We start from the raw sequence: 27,673 nt of genomic DNA on the forward strand, positions 1-27,673 counted from the left end.
TATAAGGCTATACCGCGACATGTCGTGTGAAGACCACAATGTTGCATTGACACATCACATCTAAGGATTGTCAATGGGGCTGCGATGTGATGCATAACATGTCATGACTGTTGCCAAAATCCAACAGAGATTTAACTGTTTTTAGAGCCAAACAGGCAAAATCATCCAATAAATTGAAAATGAACGATTTTCTTACAAAACTTGTTTTGCATGAAAATGTAAACATCTAATAGGCCCTTTACACCATTATGTGATTTTGTGCTCACCCACTGTTTAGCGATTGTTTTTTGGCTCCTTTTTAACTTAAATATATATTTTTTTATATTACAGGAATTAAAGTCGATGTATTTCTTGAGCTCGCATGGTCTAGCACAGCCATTTTATTTGGTGTTCATGTTTTTCTTATAATGTATTTGAATTACATGTTTGGGTTGATGAAATCATACCTTGTTTTCATTGAAGTTGGCAATGACCACCCCAACAAAAAGAGTAAGACCTATCATGCAGCCAAGGAATACAAACACATGAATGTATATTCCGTGTATCTGCAAAGAGAGGTAGGTTACAGCATGTTAATATATATATAAAGCAACAATGAGCTATAAAACAGCGCTGAATAGTATATATAAACTTACTGGTCCAACGCGATGAATAATAACATCCCGCACTTCTACCCAGCCTTTTAAAGACAGCACTTCAAACAAAGCCAGCATAGCATTCCCAACATTGTCAAAATTGAAATTTCGAGGATTTGCCCTGTGAATTTTAAGCATTGCTAAAAATTAAATAACATGGCAACTGCAAGATGTGACAAAATCTACATACATTATATGGGACTGAAGAAAACCCTATTAGAAATAGAAAACGCTGAATTTGCTTTAGTGGTAATTAACTGACTTTAGGGAAATGCTCCTAAATAATCAAGAATATAAGACAGAATGGGTTGGATAAAGTAGCAAATAAAACTTAATTCCAAATGGTGACCTACTTTAGCTATTAAAGATTCCCTCACTCATGGTAGATGAGGATAAGGACCAGGCATTTGGATTTCAGTTACCTGATCCTTTTGCTTTCTAGGTGATAAACCACTGTCAGAGGTACCGGTATATGGCAGCAGCTTTCTCCCTATTCAAGACATGCATGCTTGGCTGAGTGAGCATGTACATGCAGGAGAGACAGCTTTTGGCTGACAACTATCTAATGTGCATGGCAGAGGGTCAGTTGATAATAATTAGCTATGTTCAGCTATGATTTACAGGTCCCTATTAGTGTATATAGAGAGACCTGTCAATGATACCGAGCCAGGTGGTGAAGGGTGATGCCCAATGGACACTCCTTTCCAAGCCCAGCAGTTTTCTGTAAAATGCTGCAATGCTTTCAACATACTGTAGCAAGACCAGTAAGTAAGCCATGCTGCATGTGGTTAGAACAGCATGATCTTGGTGACAGGTTCCCTTTAAGTAATGTCCTAATGTACTGTAAGCTGTTTGGCTGTAGGAGCTCAGATGGCAATTCAGACGTCCCACTGTTCCCCTCTGATTTCATACAACAGGCTGCCATTTATAGCAGTCTGTAGTTTGTAAATGGAACCCAGGATACAGTATGTGGTGCATTAAGCTTTTCATGCTTTTTTTTTTTATGTACGGCAATTACACATGTTTGGGTCAACTTGTGGAAAGCAGGGATGGATTAACCACTTTTATATAGGTGATGCAAGCGCAAGCAGGGGAGCAAAGAACAATACACTACTGAAATTGGCCTCTTCTACCCTTCTCCATTTTTATAACTACAAATATTTCTAGGTTACTTACCAAACTCGTGGAACCCAAAATCCTGGCTTCTTCTCTCCTGGTTTTAACTTCAGATTGAGATTTTTAGATACACTGACATTGATTCTAAATATGCCATGACACTTTTCCTGAGAAGTAAAATAAATGCTATAAATTTACATTGCAAATTGCGGTGGAATACTTTTACCTTAGTGCTCACTTAAAGGCATTTTCCAGGCAAAACAACTCAACTAAACAGGGCCTAGCTAAACCCCTCTCCATATTTCTAACAGGCGCAATATTCAAATTTTTTATTAGTAGGCCAATCTAGTAATAATGCTCTAATAATGTGAGTTAAAAAAATCCTGTTTACATTATATTACAGTTTGTACAGGGTTAGACACAGGCAGATAAGCATACTGACCCTCTCATCTGCTGAGAACAAAAGCTGCCGCTCCCATTAGGAAATCAATGTTTCATTTATACATCATCGGCGATCACATGCCTAACTGACCATATTGATAACCTTTCTTCTGAAATGTTGCAGGTGGTGTGCCCCTAGACCAGTGATGGCTAACCTTGGCACTCCAGCTGTGGTGAAACTAAGACTCCCAGCATGCTCCATTTATTTCTATAGAGTTCTGAGAGCAGCCAAGCAAGGGGGGCATTTTGGGAGTTGTAGTTTTACCACAGCTTGAGTGCCAAGGTTAGCCATCACTGCCCTAGACTATTCCATCGCTGTAGTGAGCCAACCTTATAAGTCCTGCTGCTGCTATGAACAGACTAAAGGATTTTATGCAACACCTAATGCACTGGTATAAATTTAAACGTATTGGAATAGGCGGCTCTACCTGAATCCCAAAGGATGGATTGGTGCTCACCTCTCGATTCCTCCAATACTGTGAATCATAAATAGCAGCAAAGTATAAAGATGAGGGGCACTCTACACCTAGAAGTGCATGGACTTTGATAGATAAAAAATACACCTTTATTCAATGATATTAAAATGCCATATCATAGACCATAAGAATAAAAATATAAGTAAAAATAAAGATAAAAAATAAATATAAATATAAACACACAATTTAAAACGACAGCAGCTGTCATGCAGTATGGTCGGCGCAGGAGTGGGCGTCCGTGATTACATATTGCAATAATTGATCGCATACAGCTAGGACCAATTATCCATACTGCATGACAGCTGCTGTCGTTTTAAACTGTGTGTTTATTTTTATATAAATTTGTTATCTTTATTTTTACTTATATTTTTATTCTTATGGTCTATGATATGGCATTTTAATATTGTTGAATAAAGATGTATTTTTTTGTCTATCAAAGTCCATGCACTTCTAGGTGTAGAGTGCCCCATATCTTTATATTTTGCTGGTATAAATATATCGTCTCATTTAATATTGCATATGGAAATTTTGGATAAAGAAAATAACTTTTGCAATACAAGCATTTCTTGCTGTGTGTTGGATGTGCTTCTTTCGACAGTGTGGTTCTGTACATGAACCAAATCATTCCCAGGTGCATTTAAAAGGCTGTTGTTGCAAGCTTCTGAATGCTATATGTTGCACCCAACAAGGGATGATTATGGTTTTACATACAGTTTTGTAACACATTTTATTCAGTCATGCCTCAGCCGCACCAAAAAAAAAACCTTTCTGCAAGATGTAAACTTAGTCTAACTTTAATAACAAGCACCATACTGTAATTAAAAGAGTACATGATCTAAATCTCACAAAACCAAAATATGCATGATATAACTTACTCGGATTTCAATAGTTGGGTCATTGCATTTTGCAAGCTTTCCTGCAAAAAGCTGGACGCCAAAGCTGGCAAATACTAGCATCAATGTTAGCAGAAGAATGGACACCTGAAAGGAAATAGGCATTACATGAAGAACACGGATAGCTTGAAATGACTTTCAGTACACATCATAAATTATTGTCTGTGAATGTTCTCATTTATCCAGGTCATGGTATATATCTGTAAAGATTAAATCAAGGCAACTGGACGTACTGTAGATTTCTTGAAAACGTTTCACTCGTTCTTCCAACGAGCTTTCTCAATTCTGAGTGATTGTACAAAAATTCTGGGAATAAATATGTAACTGAATCCACATCTGGTAATTATACCCAGCATTGGGTCAAAGGTGTTGATTCCATTATCCTAATTGGAGTCAGTAGGTGATAAAGACTTCCCAGAAAAAGGTGTCTAGACAGCATTGTATGTGGCAGACAATAGATGTCTAACCCCCCCACCTCTATTCAAGCTTGGCTTCTCCATTTTTACGTAGATGGCCTCCTTCACGCCTCGTTTGTACCTCTGGTCAAGATTCAGCCGTGTACTTACATCTAAAAGGAACAGGTCACACCTTTGAAGACAGTCAAGTACGTGTTTTGGATAAGGAGGCCGATTGGTACAAACGAGGCGTGAAGGAGGCCTTCTATGTAAAAAGAGAGAAGCCAAGCTTGAATAGAGGTGGGGGGGGGGGGGGGTTAGACATCTATTGTCTGCCGCATACTCTTTTTATTAACTTTTATTAACTATTAACTTTCTTTACATGATAAATGCGACTTGCTGAAGTGAGACAACCCCTTTAAGAAAAGTAATAAAAGGAAGATACAATAGCTATAAAGACACCTGACTTTTTATTCCTCCAAGCCACGGGGGTCAATAATCTAATTAGTCTGTCAGTCTATAGCAACTGGCCATGATTTTAGTGAGATGGTTAATATCGTACTGCACTGCAAATTCTGCTTGTACAAGCCTACATGTACATGTTGGCCCAGATTTAATAATGTGTCTGCGCCAGAAATCTATCTAAAAAGTGGTGCAATTTTGCACATCTATGGTTTCTACACTTTTACCGACTCGTTTGACAAGATTTGTTGGAAAGGAGGAACGGACCTAAGTTGCATGATTTTGCACCACATTTATCATCCATCCTGAGCCACTGTGAAAAATCAGGCATAGGTCTAAACAGCCTGTCTAAGCTTACACCATCTTTAGGATGAGTAAATCTGCGCAATCATTTTTTTTACTGTAGGTGGTAGAGGGGAGAAGTAGAAGTTGGATACTTCAGTTACTAAAGAACCAACCACAGTACTGTCTATTATACGGCAGTCATAACTTAAAGAAAAACAAGACATCTTGTTCTCTGTTGCCATTTAATGGACTACGAATATAATCGCAAATAGAATGTCCTTTAACAATAATATAAGCATCTTACGGACATTTTAAGATGTTCCAAACCACTCTAGCTATTAACTCAATATGTGTATGCTTCAATTTCCTGATTAGAACCAAACCTCTATAAAAGCTTTGTACATACCAGAAATATTTCCTTGAAACCACTGAATAGTTCACGCACAACTTTTCTCATCTGAGGGACTAGCTTGAATATACGGAGAGGTCTCAAACAACGTAATACCATTAAAAGTTGAGTCCCAGATTTAGCTGGAACATTGTACGGCATCCAACACAGGAAGATCAGGCTGACCTGAAAACCATATATATAGTGTTAATGCTGCAAAATAATACAATTATACACTTCAAATAAGTGTTGTGTGCGTCAGGACAGATACTCTATGGACAGTAGAGACATGACGCTCCTGGATATATATATATATATATATATATATATAAGAAAAAATCCTGAGGGAGCACCACCCTCAACGTGGGTGCAAAATCCACAAGAGCAGCGGCAATGCCCCAATAATATGGTTGAAGAAAGATTGGACTGCACTCCGGATAAAAGTGAAAATACGTGAAGATTTATTCACCCATAATATGGCAACTCTGCGACGTTTCGGCTCACAAGAGCCTTCTTCCAGCCTGGAAGAAGGCTCTTGTGAGCCGAAACGTTGCAGAGTTGCCATATTATGGGTGAATAAATCTTCACGTATTTTCACTTTTATCCGGAGTGCAGTCCAATCTTTCTTCAACTATATATATATATATATATATATAGTGAATATAAAAAGTCTACACACCCCTGTTAAAATCTCAGGTTTCTGTGCTGTAAAAAAATGAGACAAAGATAAATAATTTCAGAACTTTTTCCACCTTTAATGTGACCTATAAACTGTACAACTCAATTGAAAAACAAACTGAAATCTTTTAGGTGGAGGGAAGGAAAAAATATAAAAATAAAATAATATGGTTGCATAAGTGTGCACACCCTCTTATAACTGGGGATGTAGCTGTGTTCAGAATTAAGCAATCACATTCAAAATCATGTTAAATAGGAGTCAGCATACACCTGTCATCATTTAAGTGCCTCTGATTAACCCCAAATAAAAAAAGACAAGAAGAAAACTGGTCTGGGAGGCTACCAAAAGGGCCTATGGCAACATTAAAGGAGCTGCAGGAATATCTGGCAAGTAGTGGCTGTGTGGTACATGTGACAACAATCTCCCGTATTCTTCATATGTCTGGGCTATGGGGTAGAGTGGCAAGACGAAAGCCTTTTCTTACAAAGAAAAACATCCAAGCCAGGCTACATTTTTCAAAAACACATCTGAAGTCTCCCAAAAGCATGTGGGAAAAGGTGTTATGGTCTGATGAAACCAAGGTTGAACTTTTTGGCCATAATTCCAAAAGATATGTTTGGCGCAATTACAACACTGCACAATACCAAAAGAACACCATACCCACAGTGAAGCATGGTGGTGTCAGCATCATACTTTGGGGCTGTTTTTCTTTAGCTGGAACTGGGGCCTCAGTTAAGCTAGAGGGAATTATGAACAGTTCCAAATACCAGTCAATATTGGCACAAAACCTTCAGGCTTCTGCTAGAAAGCTGAACATGAAGAGGAACTTCATCTTTCAGCATGACAACGACCCAAAGCATACATCCAAATCAACAAAGGAATGGCTTCACCAGAAGAAGATTCAAGTTTTGGAATGGCCCAGCCAGAGCCCAAACCTGAATCTGATTGAAAATCTGTGGGGTGATCATAAGAGGGCTGTGCACAGGAGATGCCCTCGCAATCTGACAGATTTTAAGTGTTTTTGCCAAGTCAAAATGTACCATGCTGATAGACTCATGCCCAAAAAGAGTGTTGTAATAAAATTTTTAAGGTGCTTCAATAAAGTATTAGTTTAAGGGTGTGCACACTTATTCAACCATATTATTTTATTTTTATATTTTTTCTTCCCTCTACCTAAAAGATTTCAGTTTGTTTTTCAATTGAGTGGTACAGTTTATAGGTCACATTAAGGTGGAAAAAGTTCTGAAATTATTTATCTTTGTCTCATTTTTTTACATCACAGAAACCTGACATTTTAACAAGGGTGTGTAGACTTTTTATATCCACTGTACATCAGTGAGAGTCATCTACATGAGCCTCAACATGAACAATTTCATGTTTCAAATTCTAGTTAAATCAGATATTTGTGACTAATTCAATCAAATAACAGTGAATATTTTTTTGGGGGTGTAGAATGTCCTTTTTAATTCGGATTTGTCAGAAAGTCAAATCTGACCTGCACCACAATGTTCCTTTTGGGAACTAGTAAATGTTGCTATTGTGATTCACAAAATCTTAAGAACTGGCAGCAATCAATCAATCCATCTGATCACCCACCTTTGCTTATATCCTATTGATATTGTCAGGGCATTTTTTGAAGGGGTCACCTCAATAGATTGCTATGAACATTTACATAGGATAAAAAGTGTTTACGTACAAGATAAATGAATATGTCCATCACACCTCCAAAGTCCCTTATAACAGCTGTGGGGGTGAAAAATAAGCCATCTGCCATAATCTTCAGGTTCAGCTCAATGCTCATGAATATAACAAAAACATACTCTGCAATCTGGAAAACAGACACAAAAGGATCAGCAAGCTGAATAGCAGTAGAAGATTAATGCAGAAAACTGAGATGCCTGTAACATTGTACCTGTAAAGTTGGGGTGTGCATTACCCTTCTGAATGGGGACTCAAACATCATGGAGATGCATGAACATATGGTGACTACAATCATAACCCAGTCCAGGTAAGTCACCAGTCCGAGTAAGTCACTGTCAGAAAACAGAAGCAAAATTAGATTTTTTTTCCCCCCTGAATTTAGTTATTGACAAGTCCATACTGTATGAGTGGTATAATGTATACATGATCTTTCTGACAAAAAAATAATACTTCTCAAAAACATACTCGCATATCAAAATCATTGTTTATCCATCAAAATAGGAACAAGTGCTTTTCTGGATAATTTCAAGCTACTAAATACTTAGATACTAAATAAATAAAATACTAAATCATTTTAGACTATGAAAGTTTATACATTAAAATAATTATTATTTACTGTTTGGGAAAATGTATCATGAGAGGACACTTTTTATTTAAGAAGTCTGTGTTTAAGTAATTTGGGCCAACTTTACCATAAGATGTTTGATAAATCTGGAAAATCTTTACAGGGGTATCCTGGCAATTTCAAATAATTCCCTATTCCAGGGACCCCTACTGATCACGAGAATGGAGGACCCATACCCTGCAGGGCCCCCAAAAACCATCTGCACAGCAAGTTGGGCATTCACACTGCAATTCCATTGACCTCTATGGGACTGCTGGAGCTGAATACAGTACTCATATAATTTTGCCAGATCCCATAGAGATGAATGGAGCCGCAGTGTGCATGCCTGATCTGCTCCTCTGCTCATTTCGACGGCCCTGTGGAGTAAGAAAGCTCATGTTTTCGTGATTCTGGGGGTTCCACTGATTTAATAGTTATCCCCCATCCTGTGGTTAACGGATAACATGAAATTACCAGAATATCCTTATAAATATAACATTTTGGTTTGAGATGATACATTAGATTCTTTGTCACTCCTTTAGTGGTAAAAAACCTACAAATATATCTACACCGTAGAGGAAAAAATAGCAAAAATACACACCACAACAAGGTATAAATATAAATAAGTCAAACAATGGACAGCTCCTTTGTCAATTTAGAATCTTAAATAGTCAGATCTTAATGCAACTCTGTGTTTTATGTGCACAAGTACAGTCAGTGCATGGAGAACCGATTTCCACTACAGCAAGCACAGCATGAATAAACTGTACAAGTAACTACCCTACCAGAGATAGATGATTATCAACTAAGTGACACATATAGGGCAAGTTGCTTTTTAAAAAAAGCCCATCTAAAAAAACACATAAAAACACACACACATTTTTACAATGACTTAAACATTTTATTAACAGATGAAACATATAAAAGAGGTTGTCCAAGATAATGAAAAATCTTGGGCAAGTCCCCAATTGGCAGTCATGTAAACAAGCAGCGGCAGGGGGACCGGCCCGGTGGTAAGGAGAACAATGCTGGAACAAGAGGATTAATAAATATACGATATATATATATATATATATATAAATATATATCCATAGAAAAGGTTAGGCTGCACTCCTTCGCATGCAGTAAATGGTTGTATGGTGCCCGCGGTGGTCCCTCGATGCAGGACGGATAAATAACAAAGAAAGTCTGCAGCACTCCTTGAAGTAAAAAATGTGCAGTTTATTCACACATGTCAGAAAATTTACAATGTTTCGGTTCTCTCACAGAACCTTTCTCAACTTCTGTGAGAGAACCGAAACGTTGTCAATTTTCTGACATGTGTGAATAAACTGCACATTTTTTACTTCAAGGAGTGCTGCAGACTTTCTTTGTTATATATATATATATATATATATATATATATATATATATTATATATATATATTAATAATATCATTTTTATTTTAGTCAGTTGGGGACTTGTCTGAGATTTATCTTGCACAATCTTTTTAAATCAATGTGTTTCATCTGTAAGATCTCCAAAGTCGAACATGGATTTAACATGCCTCACCTGTAAAAAAAAAAAAATACAACAACAGTAAAAAAGCATTTTTTTTTGCAATGCATTTTTGATGCAGTTATTAAAAGGAACACAAAAGCAATGTGTAAACTCTGAGTCTTAGTAAGGGGGAAACCAAGTAATCTACATTAAATCAGCCACAGTGTTGTAAATATACCAACTGGTTCACTCTGTGCAGGGCCGGCGTCAGCACCCGGCATACCCGGGCAAGTGCAGGGACCCTGCCCCTGGGGGGGACCACTGCGCTGCTATGAGCATTTCCATCAATACAGATGGAAGCGCTCATAGCTGGAGTGCAGGGAGCTGCAGTCCTTTCACTTACACAGCTTCAGACTGAAGCAAGGGAGAATCTTCTGGTGGGTCACGTGAGGCCGTCTGCTGCTGTCCTCCTTACAAGCTCCTGTGCTGCGGAGCTTCAAACACGCCCCCTCTACACAGGACATGCTGTCTGAGGAGGAGAGAGACCCCAGCAGCTGGAGCAGAAGTGTGAAGACAGTCTGAGTGAGTCTGCACTGTGACGGTCTTGTCTCTGTGGGACAGGAGGGGGGAGGTCAGGGAACTCTTCAAGCTGCTGCTGGATGCTGTAGACTAGCAGCTTCAATGCTATTTAGTTGTTTTACAGCCTCATTAAGCAGTTTGCCCCTATCTCACTCATCCTCATGGAGCCATTGCTGGCTCCTATTCCACCCTCCTATCTCCCTGCACAGACCTCCTACCACTACTTCTTATATGAATCCCCCTCAGAGCCCCTTCCACCTACTTGCTGTGTCCACCCCTCTTGTCCATCCAGGACCCTGGGCCCCTGTCTCACTCCTCTGCCTCTCATTATGGTGGTGTCTAAACCGCATTTACCATAAGGACCTTCTAACATCTCAGGGTCATGTGACTGTGCCCCCACCCTGTACTGTGCCCCCTTATACCCTGCATTGTGCCCTCTAACCATACCTTGTACAGAGACCCTAGTCATTCCCTATACTGTGCCCTCTTATACCATTTCATCTGGTCACTGTATGGTGGGATCTATCTAGTCACTGTATGGCAGTGTTATCTGGTCACTGTATAGAGGCGTTATCCAGAGCTGCGGTTAGTGAATGACAGGACCGCTGGCTCCCCTGCACTCCAGCGATTATAGGTATGTGAGGGGGCCACTGGGGGGGTCATTACACTGTGAGCTGGCCCTGACTCTGTGTCATGATACTTGTAGCCCACTGAGGCGGAGTTCACACGTCAGTTATTTCCTTCAGTTATTGTGAACTAAAACCAGGTGAGGTTCAAAAACACAGAACAGGTGTAGACGTTTCCTTTATACCTTATCTCTGAGTAGGCTTCACTACTGCATTTGGCTCACAATAACTGATGGAAATAACTGACAAAATAACTGAAGCACAAACTTAGTCTAACCTGACTACTACCAATGGTTAGCACGATGATCACTGTTCCAATTTACCCGTCATACTATATCACTGCCTCATTTAGCACCTAGGAAGAGGATCAGGTTCTTTCTTACTGGTACATAACTATATAACCTACCTGGGATTCATATAGGAAAAATACACAAAAACGTATGACTGAGGGAAACAACTATTGTTAAAAACATGATACAGCATTGACAATGAATGAGGGATCATTAAAACAATTGTTCCCACAGTGTTCCACTTTCTGTGCACTTGTTTCATAATTTTATGGATATGTACAGTTACATATGACAAATGAAGGTCATTCATAAGGCCCTCTTATACAACTAATCTATTATAGGCAGGAGCTTCCTTACGCTTTTGTGTTAAACCCTTTGTGTGCACAATGGACCAGATTAACTAATCCTAAAGAAGGCGTAAGTTTAGACCAGCTGTCTAGAACTGCACCACATTTATCACAGTGGCTCAGACTGCATGATACATCTGGTGCAGGTATAGACCTTTTTCATTGACTCTACAACAACTATTGGTTGGCTTATGCTGAGACACAAAATGGCGCATTTTAGGTCCCACCCCTTTCCCATGAAGCCAAACCCCTTTCAGCTAAGCCCCACTCCTGAGTATGTTGGAAAAAAGAAAATCTGGGCCATCGTGTAGGTATTCATATAAATTTGAGTACTGTTGCATAAAATATTAGTGGATTTGAAATCCTACCTACAAATGTCTGTGGAATTCCTCAAAAATTCAAAGCTATCAAAATACTTTTGCAGAATTAGCAGTAAAATAAATATGAAGATAATTACATATAATGTAAAAATTTATACATTTGCTGTAATGTGATTCTGTACTGATTAAGCTGGGAAGAACTATGTAAGATTTTGCATCTAGACGATGAAGACGTCCTTGTCATGTGGCTTTTCAGTTCTTATCTTAGTGATACACAGTATGGACCTGCCAGTTTTCTTCCTGTTATGGTGTAAGCCATTAATTATATTTCCCAAGTGACATCAAATGCTTTCGCCTGATATGAATTTCTCTGACACAGAAAGAATCCAGACAATTTCAGTCCATTACATGGATTAAGCCCACATAAGGAGAAAAATGTGCTACAAAGTACTCTGTCTTTACTGCAAAAAAATCTGTTCCGTTTATGAAATTCTGACAGATTACAGCTGTAAAAACTTGTATAGAAGACTATTATAGGATTTGTTATTAAGAGTGGATGAAAAGGAAGATCTCTGGAGATGGATTGAACAGACTGAACGGAAGATGAAGGAAAGGAAGAGAATAATGAACATTATCAAAATGATATGAACTTGGCAAATAGCTTTTTGGCCACAAGCTGTAAAATACAGAGTTCTCTAAAGGAACAGATGAATACAAAGTATCTGCTAAATCCTGGACCATCACTTTACAATATGATTGCTAGTTTATTACTGAATTATCTATGCTTGCAAGCAACATGCACCTCCTGTCTTCATTCTGTCCTTGATGATGGTTATACTGAAAGTCTATATATCTCACAAAAATGAGTGAGTACACATCTCATATTTTTGTAAATATTTTATTATACCTTTCGATGGTACAACACTGAAGATATGACACTTTGATACAATGTAAAGTAGTCAGTGTACAGCTGGGAACTGAAAGTGGCCCTGGAAAAAATACTAAAAGTGGCTCCATTTTGTAGTTGGGTCCAAATTGATGGAAGGCAGGGCCAGCAATACCATATTGTGGAACATTATACAACCCCAACATAGCCAAATATCACAGTCCATCAGAAAATACTGCCAGCAGCACAAAATACATCCCCAAAAACTTCCACTGCCTGGCCAGGGAGAGGGCCCAGATGGCCCCCTGGGCATCAGCCCACCGGGAAATTTCCCTGTAAGGACTATGGCCAATGCGCCCTTGTATAATAGTGTAAATTTGGTGTACCCTCAAAATAACTCAAAGCACGGCCATTAATGTCTAAACCGCTGGCAGCAAAAGTGAGTACACCCTATAGTGAAAATGGCCAAATTGTGCCCAAAGTGTCAATATTTTGTGTGGCCACCATTACTTTCCAGCACTTCCTTAACTCTCTTTGGCATGGAGTTCACTAGAGCTTTACAAGTTGCCACTGGAATCCTCTTCCATTTCTCCATGATGACATCACGAAGCTGGTGGATGTCCAAGACCTTGGGCTCCTCAACCTTCCATTTGAGGATCCCCGACTGATGCTCAATAGGGTTTAGGTCTTGAGACATGCTTGGCCAGTCCAGCATCTTTACTCTCAGTTTCTTTAGCAAGGAAGTGGTCGTCTGTGAGGTGTGTTTGGGGTCGTTATGTTGGAATACTGCCTTGAGGCCCAGTTTCTGAAGGGAGTGGATCATTGTCTGCTTCAGTATGTCACAGTACATGTTGGCATTCATGGTTCCCTCAATGAACTGTAGCTCTCCACAGCTGGCAGCACTCATGCAGCCTCAAACCATGGCACTCCCACCACCATGCTTGACTGTAGGCAAGACACCCTTTTCTTTGTACTCCTCACCTGGTTGCTGCCACACACGCTTGACACCATCTGAACGAAATAAGTTTATCTTGGGCCCAACAGACCACAGGACATGGTTCCAGTAAACGAGTCACATGACACCGGGGAGGGAAAATGGCTTATTGGGAACAAATTGGCCATTTTCACTTAGGAATATACCCATTTACCCCTGGGGGACATTTTGTTCTTGTGTTTTCGGATTTCACTCCCTACCTTTCTGGGTCCATAACTTTTCATCTTTCCATTTATAAAGCCATATGAGATCTTGTTTTTTTGTACTTTCAATGGCACCATTTAACATTGCATACAATGTAGTGGAAAGCTGAAAAAAATTTCCATATATGATTGCAATTACTTCATAGTTTTATGGGTTTAATTTTTTTTTCTCCATTCCCTATGCAGTAAAACGGACTCCAAGTCACTATGATTATGGTGATACCACATTTGTATAGTTTTTCTTGTGTTTTAATACTGTAAAAAAAACATTACCATATTCTCACCCCTATTATATGTAAAGAGCTGTCTGAGGGCTCATCTTTTGTGGGCAGTACTTTTCATATATATCATTTTGGTGTGTGTGTGACTTTTTGATCACTTTTTATAAAAAAAAAATTGTGAGAGGTGGAGCGACTAAAAACTGAATTGGCCATTTCAATTTTTTTGTTTCGCCGTTTGCTGTACAGGGAGTGCAGAATTATTAGGCAAGTTGTATTTTTGAGGATTAATTTGATTATTGAACAACAACCATGTTCTCAATGAACCCAAAAAACTCATTAATATCAAAGCTGAATATTTTTGGAAGTCGTTTTTAGTTTGTTTTTAGTTTTAGCTATTTTAGGGGGATATCTGTGTGTGCAGGTGACTATTACTGTGCATAATTATTAGGCAACTTAACAAAAAACAAATATATACCCATTTCAATTATTTATTTTTACCAGTGAAACCAATATAACATCTCAACATTCACAAATATACATTTCTGACATTCAAAAACAAAACAAAAACAAATCAGTGACCAATATAGCCACCTTTCTTTGCAAGGACACTCAAAAGCCTGCCATCCATGGATTCTGTCAGTGTTTTGATCTGTTCACCATCAACATTGCGTGCAGCAGCAACCACAGCCTCCCAGACACTGTTCAGAGAGGTGTACTGTTTTCCCTCCTTGTAAATCTCACATTTGATGATGGACCACAGGTTCTCAATGGGGTTCAGATCAGGTGAACAAGGAGGCCATGTCATTAGATTTTCTTCTTTTATACCCTTTCTTGCCAGCCACGCTGTGGAGTACTTGGACGCGTGTGATGGAGCATTGTCCTGCATGAAAATCATGTTTTTCTTGAAGGATGCAGACTTCTTCCTGTACCTGTTCCTGAGCTTGACTCCATCCTCAACCCGAAAAGGCCCCACAAGCTCATCTTTGATGATACCAGCCCAAACCAGTACTCCACCTCCACCTTGCTGGCGTCTGAGTCGGACTGGAGCTCTCTGCCCTTTACCAATCCAGCCATGGGCCCATCCATCTGGCTCATCAAGACTCACTCTCATTTCATCAGTCCATAAAACCTTAGAAAAATCAGTCTTGAGATATTTCTTGGCCCAGTCTTGACGTTTCAGCTTGTGTGTCGTGTTCAGTGGTGGTCGTCTTTCAGCCTTTCTTACCTTGGCCATGTCTCTGAGTATTGCACACCTTGTGCTTTTGGGCACTCCAGTGATGTTGCAGCTCTGAAATATGGCCAAACTGGTGGCAAGTGGCATCTTGGCAGCTGCACACTTGACTTTTCTCAGTTCATGGGCAGTTATTTTGCGCCTTGGTTTTTCCACACGCTTCTTGCGACCCTGTTGACTATTTTGAATGAAACGTTTGATTGTTCGATGATCACGCTTCAGAAGCTTTGCAATTTTAAGAGTGCTGCATCCCTCTGCAAGATATCTCACTATTTTTGACTTTTCTGAGCCTGTCAAGTCCTTCTTTTGACCCATTTTGCCAAAGGAAAGGAAGTTGCCTAATAATTATGCACACCTGATATAGGGTGTTGATGTCATTAGACCACACCCCTTCTCATTACAGAGATGCACATCACCTAATATGCTTAATTGGTAGGCTTTCGAGCCTATACAGCTTGGAGTAAGACAACATGCATAAAGAGGATGATGTGGTCAAAATACTCATTTGCCTAATAATTCTGCACTCCCTATATGGGATGAATGTTTTTATATTTATTAATATGGGCATTTTTGCACGTAGTGATTTCTATGATGTTTATTTTTTATTTTCTACTTTTATGGGGAAAGGGGGTGATTTGAATCTTTATGGTTTTAACATTTTTTTTTTACTTTTTAAAAACTTTCCCATATAAAACTTAAACATGTAATCATAACATTGCTTCTCTCATCATAGACTCCAATGCATTAGATTGTATATACTACAGGGCGGACATTATGTATACTGCAGAGGGGAGCCACTGTGTATGCTACAGGGGGGCATTATATATATTACAAAGGGGGCCATTCTTTATGCTACAGAGGGGACCATAATATACACTCACCTAAATAATTATTAGAAACACTATACTAATATGGTGTTGGACCCCCTTTTGCCTTCAGAACTGCCTTAATTCTACGTGGCATTGATTCAACAAGGTGCTGATAGCATTCTTTAGACATGTTGGGCCATATTGATAGGATAGCATCTTGCAGTTGATGGAGATTTGAGGGATGCACATTGCACATCCAGGGCACGAAGCTCCCGTTCCACCACATCCTAAAGATGCTCTATTGGGATGAGATCTGGTGACTGTGGGAGCCATTTTAGTACAGTGAACTTATTGTCATGTTCAAGAAACCAATTTGAAATGATTCTAGCTTTGTGACATGGTGCATTATCCTGCTGGAAGTAGCCATCAGAGGATGGGTACATGGTGGTCATGAAGGGATGGACATGGCCAGAAACAATGCTCAGGTAGTCCGTGGCATTTAAGCAATGGCCAATTGGCACTAAGGGGCCTAAAGTGTGCCCAGAAAACATTCCCCACACCATTACACCACCACCACCAGCCTGCACAGTGGTAACAAGGCATGATGGATACATGTTCTCATTCTGTTTACGCCAAATTCGGACTCTACCATTTGAATGTCTCAACAGAAATCGAGACTCATCAGACCAGGCAACATTTTTCCAGTCTTCAACAGTCCAATTCACAAATGCTTTGCTGCATACCTCGATTGTAACGAGTGGTTATTTCAGTAAACGTTGCTCTTCTATCAGCTTGAATAAGTCGGCCCATTCTCCTCTGACCTCTAGCATCAACAAGGCATTTTCGCACACAGGACTGCCGCATACTGGATGTTTTTCCCTTTTCACACCATTCTTTGTAAACCCTAGAAATGGTTGTGCGTGAAAATCCCAGTCACTGAGCAGATTGTGAAATACTCAGACCAGCCCGTCTGGCACCAACAACCATGCCACGCTCAAAATTGCTTAAATCACCTTTCTTTCCCATTCTGACATTCAGTTTGGAGTTCAGGAGATTATCTTGACCAGGACCACAACCCTACATGCATTGAAGCAACTGCCATGTGATTGGTTGACTAGATAATCGCAATAATGAGAAATAGAACAGGTGTTCCTAATAATTCTTTAGGTGAGTGTATACTATAAATACAGAGGGGGCATTATACTATGGGGATGGGAGGGGGGGGTAAGAGTATTTTACATACTAGCACTACAGGGGGCATTATCCTACAGGTGGCATTATATATATGGGCAATGCAGAGGACACTGCAGCAGGACTTTATAAATACTGGGGCCACTATAAAAGGAATTTTAACTACTTGGGGACTATAGGGGTGCCTTATAGAGGTACCTTGTTACTGTTGGGTGCACTATAAGGGGACTATTTTTCTACTAGTGGCCCGATGGGGGCATTATTCATATTGTGGGTACTTTAGGGGCATTATTTATATTGGGGGTTCTTTGGGGGCATTTTTATTAAGTGCATTATGGAGGGCATTACTACTAATGGGGTTGCTATTTGGGGTACCGTAGGGGGCACAATTACTACTGGTGCAGTCTGGGAGCACTATTACTATGGGGGGCTATCTGTATGGCACTGTTATTTCTGAAGTATAGTATTGGGGTGCATTGGGAAACACAGCATGTACAGTATTGGGGTAGCAGCAGGATGACTATGTTGAGGCACCAGGAGAAGGAAGAGGATATTAGAAAAGCGAGTAATCCGGGATGTGATGTGAAATGATCTCTAAAAGGCATAAAGTTAAAGTGGAAATACACATTTCGACATTTTAAGCAATGTCAGTGTATTATTTTGGCTTTATACAATTTTAGAGTGAAAAAAAATGAGTACTTTGTGTAAGTATGGGAACCCAAGGCGATTTGAGTGCTCAGATAACTTTGCCAGAGGTCTCAGACCTGTATTAAGTGAGGAAAAATAAACTGTAAAAATGAAATGCAGAATGTAAAAGTAAATCCCCCATTAAAAGTGCCCTGTCTGACCAAGGAAGAAGTACACCGGCGTCCTTAAAAATATTAAAATAGACAAATCACCAGGACCAGATGGCATACACCCCTGAATCATGAGAGAATTAAGTAATGTCATAGCCAGACCCTTATTTCTGATATTTAAGGACTCTATAATGACAGGGTGTGTTCCACAGGATTGGCTCATAGCAAATGTGGTGCCAATATTCAAAAAGGGTCCAAAAACAGAGCCCGGAAACTATAGGCTGGTAAGTTTAAAATCTGTCATGGGTAAACTGTTTTAAGGTTTTCTAAGAGATTGTATCTTGGAGTACCTCAATGAAAATGAGCAAATAGAGCATTATCAGCATGGCTTCATGAGGGATCGGTCATGTCAAACAAATTTAATCAGTTTCTATGAGGAGGAAAGTTCTAGACTTGACAGTGGCGAATCAATAGATGTCGTATATCTGGACTTCTCCAAAGCATTTGACACTGTACCGCATGAAAGGTTAGTATATAAAATGAGAATGCTTGGACTGGGAGAAAATGTCTGTATGTGGGTAAGTAACTGGCTCAGTAATAGAAAACAGAAGGTGGTTATTAATGGTACACCCTCAGATTGGGTCACTGTCATTAGTGGAGTACCTCAGGGATCAGTGTTACACCCTATTCTCTTCAATATATTTATTAATGATCTTGTAGAAGGCTTGCACAGCAAAATATCAATTTTTGCAGATGACACTAAACTGTGCAAAGAGGACAGTATACTGCTACAGAGTGATCTGGATAGATTAGAGGCTTGGGCAGATAAGTGGCAGATGAGGTTTAACACTGAAAAATGTAAGGTTATGCACATGGGAAGGAATAATGCAAGGTGTGTAATCTGACATGTAGCTAATCTGACATGTAGCTAAACCTTCTCTGTCTTGATAAAAAGAGAAAGCTGTACTGCTTTAACTTTCTCTTTATTGATAGTAGATTGATAGCAAAGTTCAAACAACAGAATAAAACAGTAGTATTTTAGAACATAATTATCCATGGTAAATGGCATAAGACACGGAATAATCTGCTATACATTCAGAACATGAGACAATACTATGACAGTGAGCTATCAATACAAGAAACATATATTGAACTGCAGTAAATGTCACATAGATAGTGCTCTTACCGACTATGCTTAAAAACAGGGCGAATAACAGATTATGGGGCAGGAAAACCAGTGAGAGTGTGTGGCCCCTGAGACATAAGATGGTGGCTGCTTGCTATACCAGCACAAGACTAGAAAGAACCAGGAACTACCCACAATACCCTGGGAACTCCCATAATGCATAGGAAAAACAGGCTGGATGTGATACATGAACTCATCAGTAGATGGTGTTATTACCATTCAATATAATGCAAATGAATTACAACACAGTTAAATACAATGTCAAACTGATAAACACACAGAAAACAACTGCATCTGGGGACAGAACAACCCGCACATACTAAATGGTAAAACACTGGGTAACACTGACATGGAAAAAGACCTAGCAATTTTAGTGAACAGCAAACTAAGCTGTAGAAACCAGTGTCAGGCAGATGCTGCCAAGGCCAATATGATAATGGGTTGCATCAAAAGGGGCATAGATGCCCGTGATAAGAACATAGTCCTACCACTTTACAAATCACTAGTCGGACCACACATGGAGTACTATGTACAGTTATGGGCTCTTGTGAACAAGGCAGACATAGCAGAGCTGGAGAGGGTTCAGAGGAGGGCACCTAAAGTAATAACTGGAATGGTGGGACTATAGTACCCTGAAAGATTATCACAATTAGGGTTATTCACTTTACAAAAAAGATGACTTAGGGGAGATCTAATAACTATGTATAAATATATCAGGGGTTAGTACAGAGATCTCTCCTATTATCTATTTATCCCCAGGACTGTGACTGTGACAAGGGGACATCCTCTGCGTCTGGAGGAAAGAAGGTTTGTACACAAACATAGAAGAGGATTCCTTACGGTTAGGCCATCTAAGTCTCCGGTTGCTGTTGGTTTATTCTTTGTAAAGAAAAAGGATGGATTGCTGAGACCTTGTTTGGATTTCCGGGAGTTGAACCGTATTACGGTCCGTGATCCGTATCCCCTTCATTTGATCTCCGATCTTTTTGATCAGATTGTTGGAGCCAAGGTGTTCTCTAAGTTGGATTTAAGAGGGGCCTACAATCTGATCAGAATCAAGGAAGGGGATGAGTGGAAAACGGCCTTCAATACGCACAAGGGTCATTTTGAGAATCTGGTTATGCCTTTTGGGTTAACTAACGCGCCAGAGGCTATGGAACTCTATGCCTGAGGAGGTGGTGATGGTAAGTACAATAAAGGAATTGAAGAGGGGCCTGGATGTATTTCTGGAGTGTAATAATATTACAGGCTATAGCTACTGGAGATGGGTCGTTGATCCAGGGAGTAATTCTGATTGCCTGATTGGAGTTGGGAAGGAATTTTTTTCCCCTAAAGTGAGGAAAATTGGCTTCTACCTCATAAGTTGTTGTTTTTTTGCCTCCCTCTGGATCAACTTTCAGGATAACAGGCCGAACTGGATGGACAGATGTCTTTTTTCAGCCTTATAAACTACGTTACTATGTTACTATGTAACTATGTTACCTTAAAGGGAACCTATCAGTGGCAAAAGCCATCCCAAACCACCAGCAGTACCTTCAAGTAGCCAACAGTGAGTTTTTAATGATGATTTTCTTACTGCATTCTGAAGAGGCAGAAGTATGAAAAACGTTCTTTTATCCTCAGTCAGGCTTGAAGTTAAGGGGGCAGCGGCCTCCTTGCTTCAAGTCAAGGTAACCGCGCCCCATTCCCTGTCCTGTCCCTTCTCCTGTGACTGACCGCGCTTATGCCCGACAGCCGGCTGTTCGGTAAAGCCAGCTGGCTGTCGGGCATAAGCCAGTGAGTCATCAGAAAAAAACCTCCCCTGCGTTCTCACAAAATTCTGAAGTTTTGGAAAAAAAACATCCAAACATGCCTGATGCATTTGATAAACAAGTCCAGTGAACCAATTAGATTGAAATATAACTCTTTGGCTACAATTAACAGGTGTGTTTGGTAAAAATAAAGGGCACAGAATTGCATGAAAAGAACAACTCTCCAACCACTAAGGCTATTTTCACATTTGCGGCAGTGTGATCCGGCAAGCAGTTCTGTCATCGGAACTGCCCACCGGATCCGCCGATCTGGAGGTGACTGAAAGCATTTGTGAGACGCATCCGGATGTGGATCCGTCTCACAAATGCATTGCAAGAAAGGATCCGTCTCTCCGCTTCTCATGCGGACAGACGGATCTGTCTTGTATCTTTTTTCACATTTTTACCGGTCTGCGCATCCGGCATTCTGAATGCCGGATCCGGCACTAATACATTCCTATGGGGAAAAATGTCGGATCCGACATTCAGGCAAGTCTTCATTTTTTTTTGCCGGAGATAAAACCGTACGCAGCATGCTACGGTTTTCTCTTTTGCCTGATCAGTCAAAATGACTGAACTGAAGACATCCTGAACGGATTACTCTCCATTCAGAATGCATGGGGATATGCCTGATATGTCCTTTTCCGGTATAGAGCCCCTGTGACGGAACTCTATGCTGGAAAAGAAAGACGCAAGTGTGAAAGTACCCTAAGCATGGGGTTGGATCAATGATGCTTTGGGGCTGTGTTGCAGCCAATGGCATGGCACACATTTCACAGGTAGAGGGAAGAATGGATTCAATGAAATTCCAGCAAATTCTGGAAGCAAACATAACACCAACTATAAAAAAAGTTGAAAAGAGGATGGCTTCTACAAATGAATGATGATCCTAAACACACTTCAAAATCCACAATAGATTACCTCAGGAGGCGCAAGCTGAAGGTTTTAACATTGTCACGCTGGACAGGATACAAGATACACAGAATACAACAAAACAAATGTCTAGGCAAGAAGCTGGGTATAAAAATCACCTCCTGACAAATCCCTACCAGCTCTCCCTAGACTTCTATGCCTACATTCAGACCCTGAAGGTGGGAATGAACTTGTCCTCGTGCCTAGGCTGAAGATTCCCTAAAATCCCTAAGATGGTGAAAGAGGCAGCTTGCTCCCTCATAACCTGGAGGGGGCAGGCGTCTCTCTAACAGCCTAGACAGACAATCACAAGAAAACAAAACCAACTTATCTTGTACTGAGCAGGAACAGCAATCCTTCCCTCCTTCCTTCCTCTGAACAAGACAGAAGCTATAACCCGCACAGGACACTGGGAGTGGGCATAATTTAAACTCATACCAACGACCCCACCCAGTGCACCTGAAGGGAGGTGGATATAGCTCAACTTCAAAACAATAACAAAAGGCTACACGTGCTGCTAACCTAGCAGACCTCCACACATGACCTGAGCAGGGCATGACAGTACCCCCCCCTTCTATGGGTGACCTCCGGACACCCCGGCCCAACTTTATTCAGGTGGGATATGTGAAAAGCCCTCACCAGTCGGCTGGCACTAACATCCATAGCCGGAACCCACATCCTCTCCTCAGGGCCGTATCCCCTCCAGTGTATCAGGTACTGAAGGGAACCCAGAAGAACTCTTGAGGCGAGAACCCTAGAGATCTCGAACTCTAAATTTCCATCAACCAGAACAGGGGGAGGAGGCAATGGCGATGGTTCCACCGGTTTCACATATTTCTTTAGTAAAAACCTGTGGAACACATCATGGATCCTCCAAGTCTGCGGAAGATCCAGACGAAACGCTACAGAATTGACCACCGCAGATATTTTGTAAGGTCCAATAAATCTTGGACCCAGTTTCCAAGATGGTACTCTCAGTTTAATATTTTTAGTAGATAACCACACCAGATCACCCACACACAGGTCCGGACCAGTCATAAGTCTCTTGTCAGCCATTCGCTTATACCTCTCACCCATCTTCTCCAAATTCACTTGGATCCTCCGCCAGATAGAAGACAAGGCAGAAGACAATCTCTCCTTCTCTGGCATCCCAAAGGAACTAGTCCCAGAAAAGGTACCAAACTGAGGATGAAAACCGCATGTGCCAAAAAATGGCGACTTACCCGTGGACTCCTGCCTACAGTTATTCAAAGCAAACTCTGCTAGGGATAAGAATGAGGACCAGTCCTCCTGATTCTCAGCCACAAAGCACCTCAAGTAGGTCTCCAGGTTTTGATTAGTACGCTCTGTCTGCCCATTCGACTGCGGATGAAAAGCCGAAGAGAACGAAAGTTGAATGCCAAGCCGAGAGCATAACGCCCTCCAAAACCTGGAGACAAACTGCGTGCCCCTATCAGAAACCACATCCGAGGGAGTGCCATGTAATTTCACGATATTATCAACAAAAATTTGAGCAAGAGTCTTGACATTGGGCAGACTATCTAACGATACAAAGTGAGCCATTTTACTAAAACGGTCAACATCCACCAAAATTACTGTTTTCCCAGAGGAACTCGGCAGATCCGTAATAAAGTCCATAGACAAGTGCGTCCAAGAACGAGATGGAATAGACAAAGGAAGAAGTGAACCAGAAGGTCGAGTGTGAGCAACCTTTGACCGTGCACAGGTTTCACAAGCTGCTACGTAATCCTCAACACTCTTACGTAACCCAGGCCACCAGAACCTCCGGGACACAAGATCAAAGGTGGACTTACTACCAGGGTGTCCAGCAAGGACAGTATCGTAAAGATTCCTTGAATACCTTGTATCGCAGTCCATTGGGAACAAACAACCTCCCTGGGGGACAAGAATCAGGCGCCCCCTCCTGGGCTCCCAACATCTCCATCTCCAATTCGGGGTACAGAGCGGAGACCACCACCCCATCAGCCAAAATCGGAGCAGGATCCTCTGAATCACATCCCCCAGGAAAACTGCGAGACAATGCATCTGCCTTGACGTTTTTAACCCCCGGGCGAAAAGTAACCACAAAATTGAACCTGGTAAAGAACAGTGACCATCTAGCCTGTCTAGAATTCAGACGCTTGGCAGATTGCAGGTAAGCCAAATTCTTATGATCAGTATATACCATAACGGGATGAGACGCCCCCTCCAACCAGTGATGCTATTCCTCAAAGGCCAATTTGATGGCCAGCAATTCCCTATCACCTACATCATAATTCCTCTCGGCGACCAAGAGCTTCTTGGAAAAAAAAGCACACTGAACCCATTTGCCAGGACATTAACCCTGCGACAGCACTGCTCCAACCCCCACTTCTGATGCATCCACCTCCACCACGAATGGCTGAGACACATCGGGCTGCACCAGAATGGGAGCAGACGCAAAACATTCCTTAATAGCCGAAAAGGCCTGCAATGCCTCATCCGACCAGACAGAGACGTCGACACCCTTCTTAGTCATATCAGTCAGAGGTTTTACAATGGTAGAATAGTTCAAGATAAATTTTCTATAATAATTAGTAAACCCCAAAAACCGCATCAAAGCTTTCTGATTCTCCAGTCGGTCCCATTCCAAAACCGCACGGACCTTTTCGGGGTCCATACGAAAACCAGAGTCAGAAAGTAGATATCCCAGAAACGGAAGCTCCTGCACAGAAAACACACATTTCTCCAATTTGGCATATACAGGGAGTGCAGAATTATTAGGCAAATGAGTATTTTGACCACATCATCCTCTTTATGCATGTTGTCTTACTCCAAGCTGTATAGGCTCGAAAGCCTACTACCAATTAAGCATATTAGATGATGTGCATCTCTGTAATGAGAAGGGGTGTGGTCTAATGACATCAACACCCTATATCAGGTGTGCATAATTATTAGGCACTTTCCTTTCCTTTGGCAAAATCGGTCAAAAGAAGGACTTGACAGGCTCATAAAAGGCAAAAATAGTGAGATATCTTGCAGAGGGATGCAGCACTCTTAAAATTGCAAAGCTTCTGAAGCGTGATCATCGAACAATCAAGCATTTCATTCAAAATAGTCAACAGGGTCGCAAGAAGCGTGTGGAAAAACCAAGGGGCAAAATAACTGCCCATGAACTGAAAAAAGTCAAGCGTGCAGCTGCCAAGATGCCACTTGCCACCAGTTTGTCCATATTTCAGAGCTGCAACATCACTGGAGTGCCCAAAAGCACAAGGTGTGCAATACTCAGAGACATGGCCAAGGTAAGAAAGGCTGAAAGACGACCACCACTGAACAAGACACACAAGCTGAAACGTCAAGACTGGGCCAAGAAATATCTCAAGACTGATTTTTCTAAGGTTCTATGGACTGATGAAATGAGAGTGAGTCTTGATGGGCCAGATGGATAGGCCCGTGGCTGGATTGGTAAAGGGCAGAGAGCTCCAGTCCGACTCAGACGCCAGCAAGGTGGAGGTGGAGTACTGGTTTGGGCTGGTATCATCAAAGATGAGCTTGTGGGGCCTTTTCGGGTTGAGGATGGAGTCAAGCTCAACTCCCAGTCCTACTGCCAGTTTCTGGAAGACACCTTCTTCAAGCAGTGGTACAGGAAGAAGTCTGCATCCTTCAAGAAAAACATGATTTTCATGCAGGACAATGCTCCATCACACGCGTCCAAGTACTCCACAGCGTGGCTGGCAAGAAAGGGTATAAAAGAAGAAAATCTAATGACATAGCCTCCTTGTTCACCTGATCTGAACCCCATTGAGAACCTGTGGTCCATCATCAAATGTGAGATTTACAAGGAGGGAAAACAGTACACCTCTCTGAACAGTGTCTGGGAGGCTGTGGTTGCTGCTGCACGCAATGTTGATGGTGAACAGATCAAAACACTGACAGAATCCATGGATGGCAGGCTTTTGAGTGTCCTTGCAAAGAAAGGTGGCTATATTTGTCACTGATTTGTTTTTGTTTTGTTTTTGAATGTCAGAAATGTATATTTGTGAATGTTGAGATGTTATATTGGTTTCACTGGTAAAAATAAATAATTGAAATGGGTATATATTTGTTTTTATGTTAAGTTGCCCAATAATTATGCACAGTAATAGTCACCTGCACACACAGATATCCCCCTAAAATAGCTAAAACTAAAAACAAACTAAAAACTACTTCCAAAAATATTCAGCTTTGATATTAATGAGTTTTTTGGGTTCATTGAGAACATGGTTGTTGTTCAATAATAAAATTAATCCTCAAAAATACAACTTGCCTAATAATTCTGCACTCCCTGTAATTTATTCTCCCGAAGGATCGACAAAACCTGTCTCATGTGATCCTGATGGGTCTTCAGATCAGGAGAGTAAATTAGAATGTCATCCAAGGAAACTACCACGAACCTCCCCACAAAATGAGGGAAAATGTCATTGACGAATCGCTGAAATACCGCTGGCGCGTTAGTTAACCCAAAAGGCATAACCAGATTCTCAAAATGACCCTCGTGCGTATTGAAGGCCGTTTTCCACTCATCCCCTTCCTTGATTCTGATCAGATTGTAGGCCCCTCTTAAATCCAACTTAGAGAACACCTTGGCTCCAACAATCTGATCAAAAAGATCGGAGATCAAAGGAAGGGGATACGGATCACGGACCGTAATACGGTTCAACTCCCGGAAATCCAAACAAGGTCTCAGCAATCCATCCTTTTTCTTTACAAAGAATAAACCAACAGCAACCAGGAGACTTAGATGGCCTAATATGACCTTTTGCCAAAATTTCGGCAATATACTTCCGCATGACCTCTCTTTCAGGTTGAGAAAGATTGTAAAGCCGAGACTTTGGCAACTTAGCCCCTTGGATGAGATTAACTGGACAATCATAGTCACAATGAGGGGGCAATTCCTGAGCCCCACCCTCCGAAAAGACATCCGCAAAATCTGAGAGATACTGAGGTAAAGCCGTAGTAGACACACCAGAGATAGATGTGCCAAGACAATTGTCCGAACAAAATCTTGCTTGCCAATCTATATTTGGGTTATGTTTTGTCAACCACGGTAAACCTAAGACTATAGGAGCGGGCAAGTCCCTCATGACAAAACAAGACATGATCTCAACATGTGAATCACCCACCCTTAACTGAATACCATGAGCAATATGAGTGAGACTCCTTTGAGAAAGAGGGGAAGAATCAATTGCGAAAACCGGAATCTCTCTTTCTAAAGTGCAAGTACTTAGACCCAGATTTTGAAGAAAAAGAAAATGAATAAGGTTTACCCCAGAACCACAGTCAATGAATACTTCAACAATACATTTTCTTGAGTCTAGCACCACCATAGCTGGAAGGAGAAAACGAGTATTACAGGGAGCTTGCATACCTGCTTGCTCCACCACCCTATTCACACTACCAAGAGTCAGGGATTTTTTTTTTCTTTAGGTAAACCTCTTTGTGATTCTTTCTCATCAACATGCGGTTTAACAAAAGGACAAGCGAAAATAAAATGACCACTTTTCCCACAGTAATAACATAGTTTATGCAACCTCCTAAAGTTCCTACTACCAGAACGGATAGACACCTGACCCAGCTTAATGGATTCTTCCCCTACCCCAGCGTTACATGTCATATCACCCTGGGGAGCAGGTGAGACAAAACCACTCACAGAAGGGAGGGAACCTTGTGCGGAGGGAACCTTACACCTCTCTCTAATACGTCTATCTAACCATACTG

At 40.9% G+C, this 27,673-nt stretch overlaps 1 protein-coding gene across 2 annotated transcripts in view; it reads right to left on the reverse strand.

Annotated features, from left to right (window-relative positions):
* NALCN (sodium leak channel, non-selective) overlaps nt 1–27,673 on the reverse strand; it is a 759,765-nt gene that overhangs the window by 47,010 nt on the left and 685,082 nt on the right. For both annotated transcript variants that reach the window (XM_044284936.1, XM_044284935.1), the window contains 7 exons: nt 7,683–7,803; nt 7,467–7,598; nt 5,110–5,277; nt 3,544–3,648; nt 1,812–1,918; nt 636–756; nt 447–545 (listed from right to left, as the gene is read on the reverse strand). In XM_044284936.1, the coding sequence (XP_044140871.1) occupies nt 447–545; nt 636–756; nt 1,812–1,918; nt 3,544–3,648; nt 5,110–5,277; nt 7,467–7,598; nt 7,683–7,803 (853 nt within the window). The remainder of the gene's footprint in view (nt 1–446; nt 546–635; nt 757–1,811; nt 1,919–3,543; nt 3,649–5,109; nt 5,278–7,466; nt 7,599–7,682; nt 7,804–27,673) is intronic.

The sequence above is a fragment of the Bufo gargarizans genome, chromosome 3, assembly GCF_014858855.1.
Source record: "Bufo gargarizans isolate SCDJY-AF-19 chromosome 3, ASM1485885v1, whole genome shotgun sequence".
NCBI lineage: Eukaryota > Metazoa > Chordata > Amphibia > Anura > Bufonidae > Bufo > Bufo gargarizans.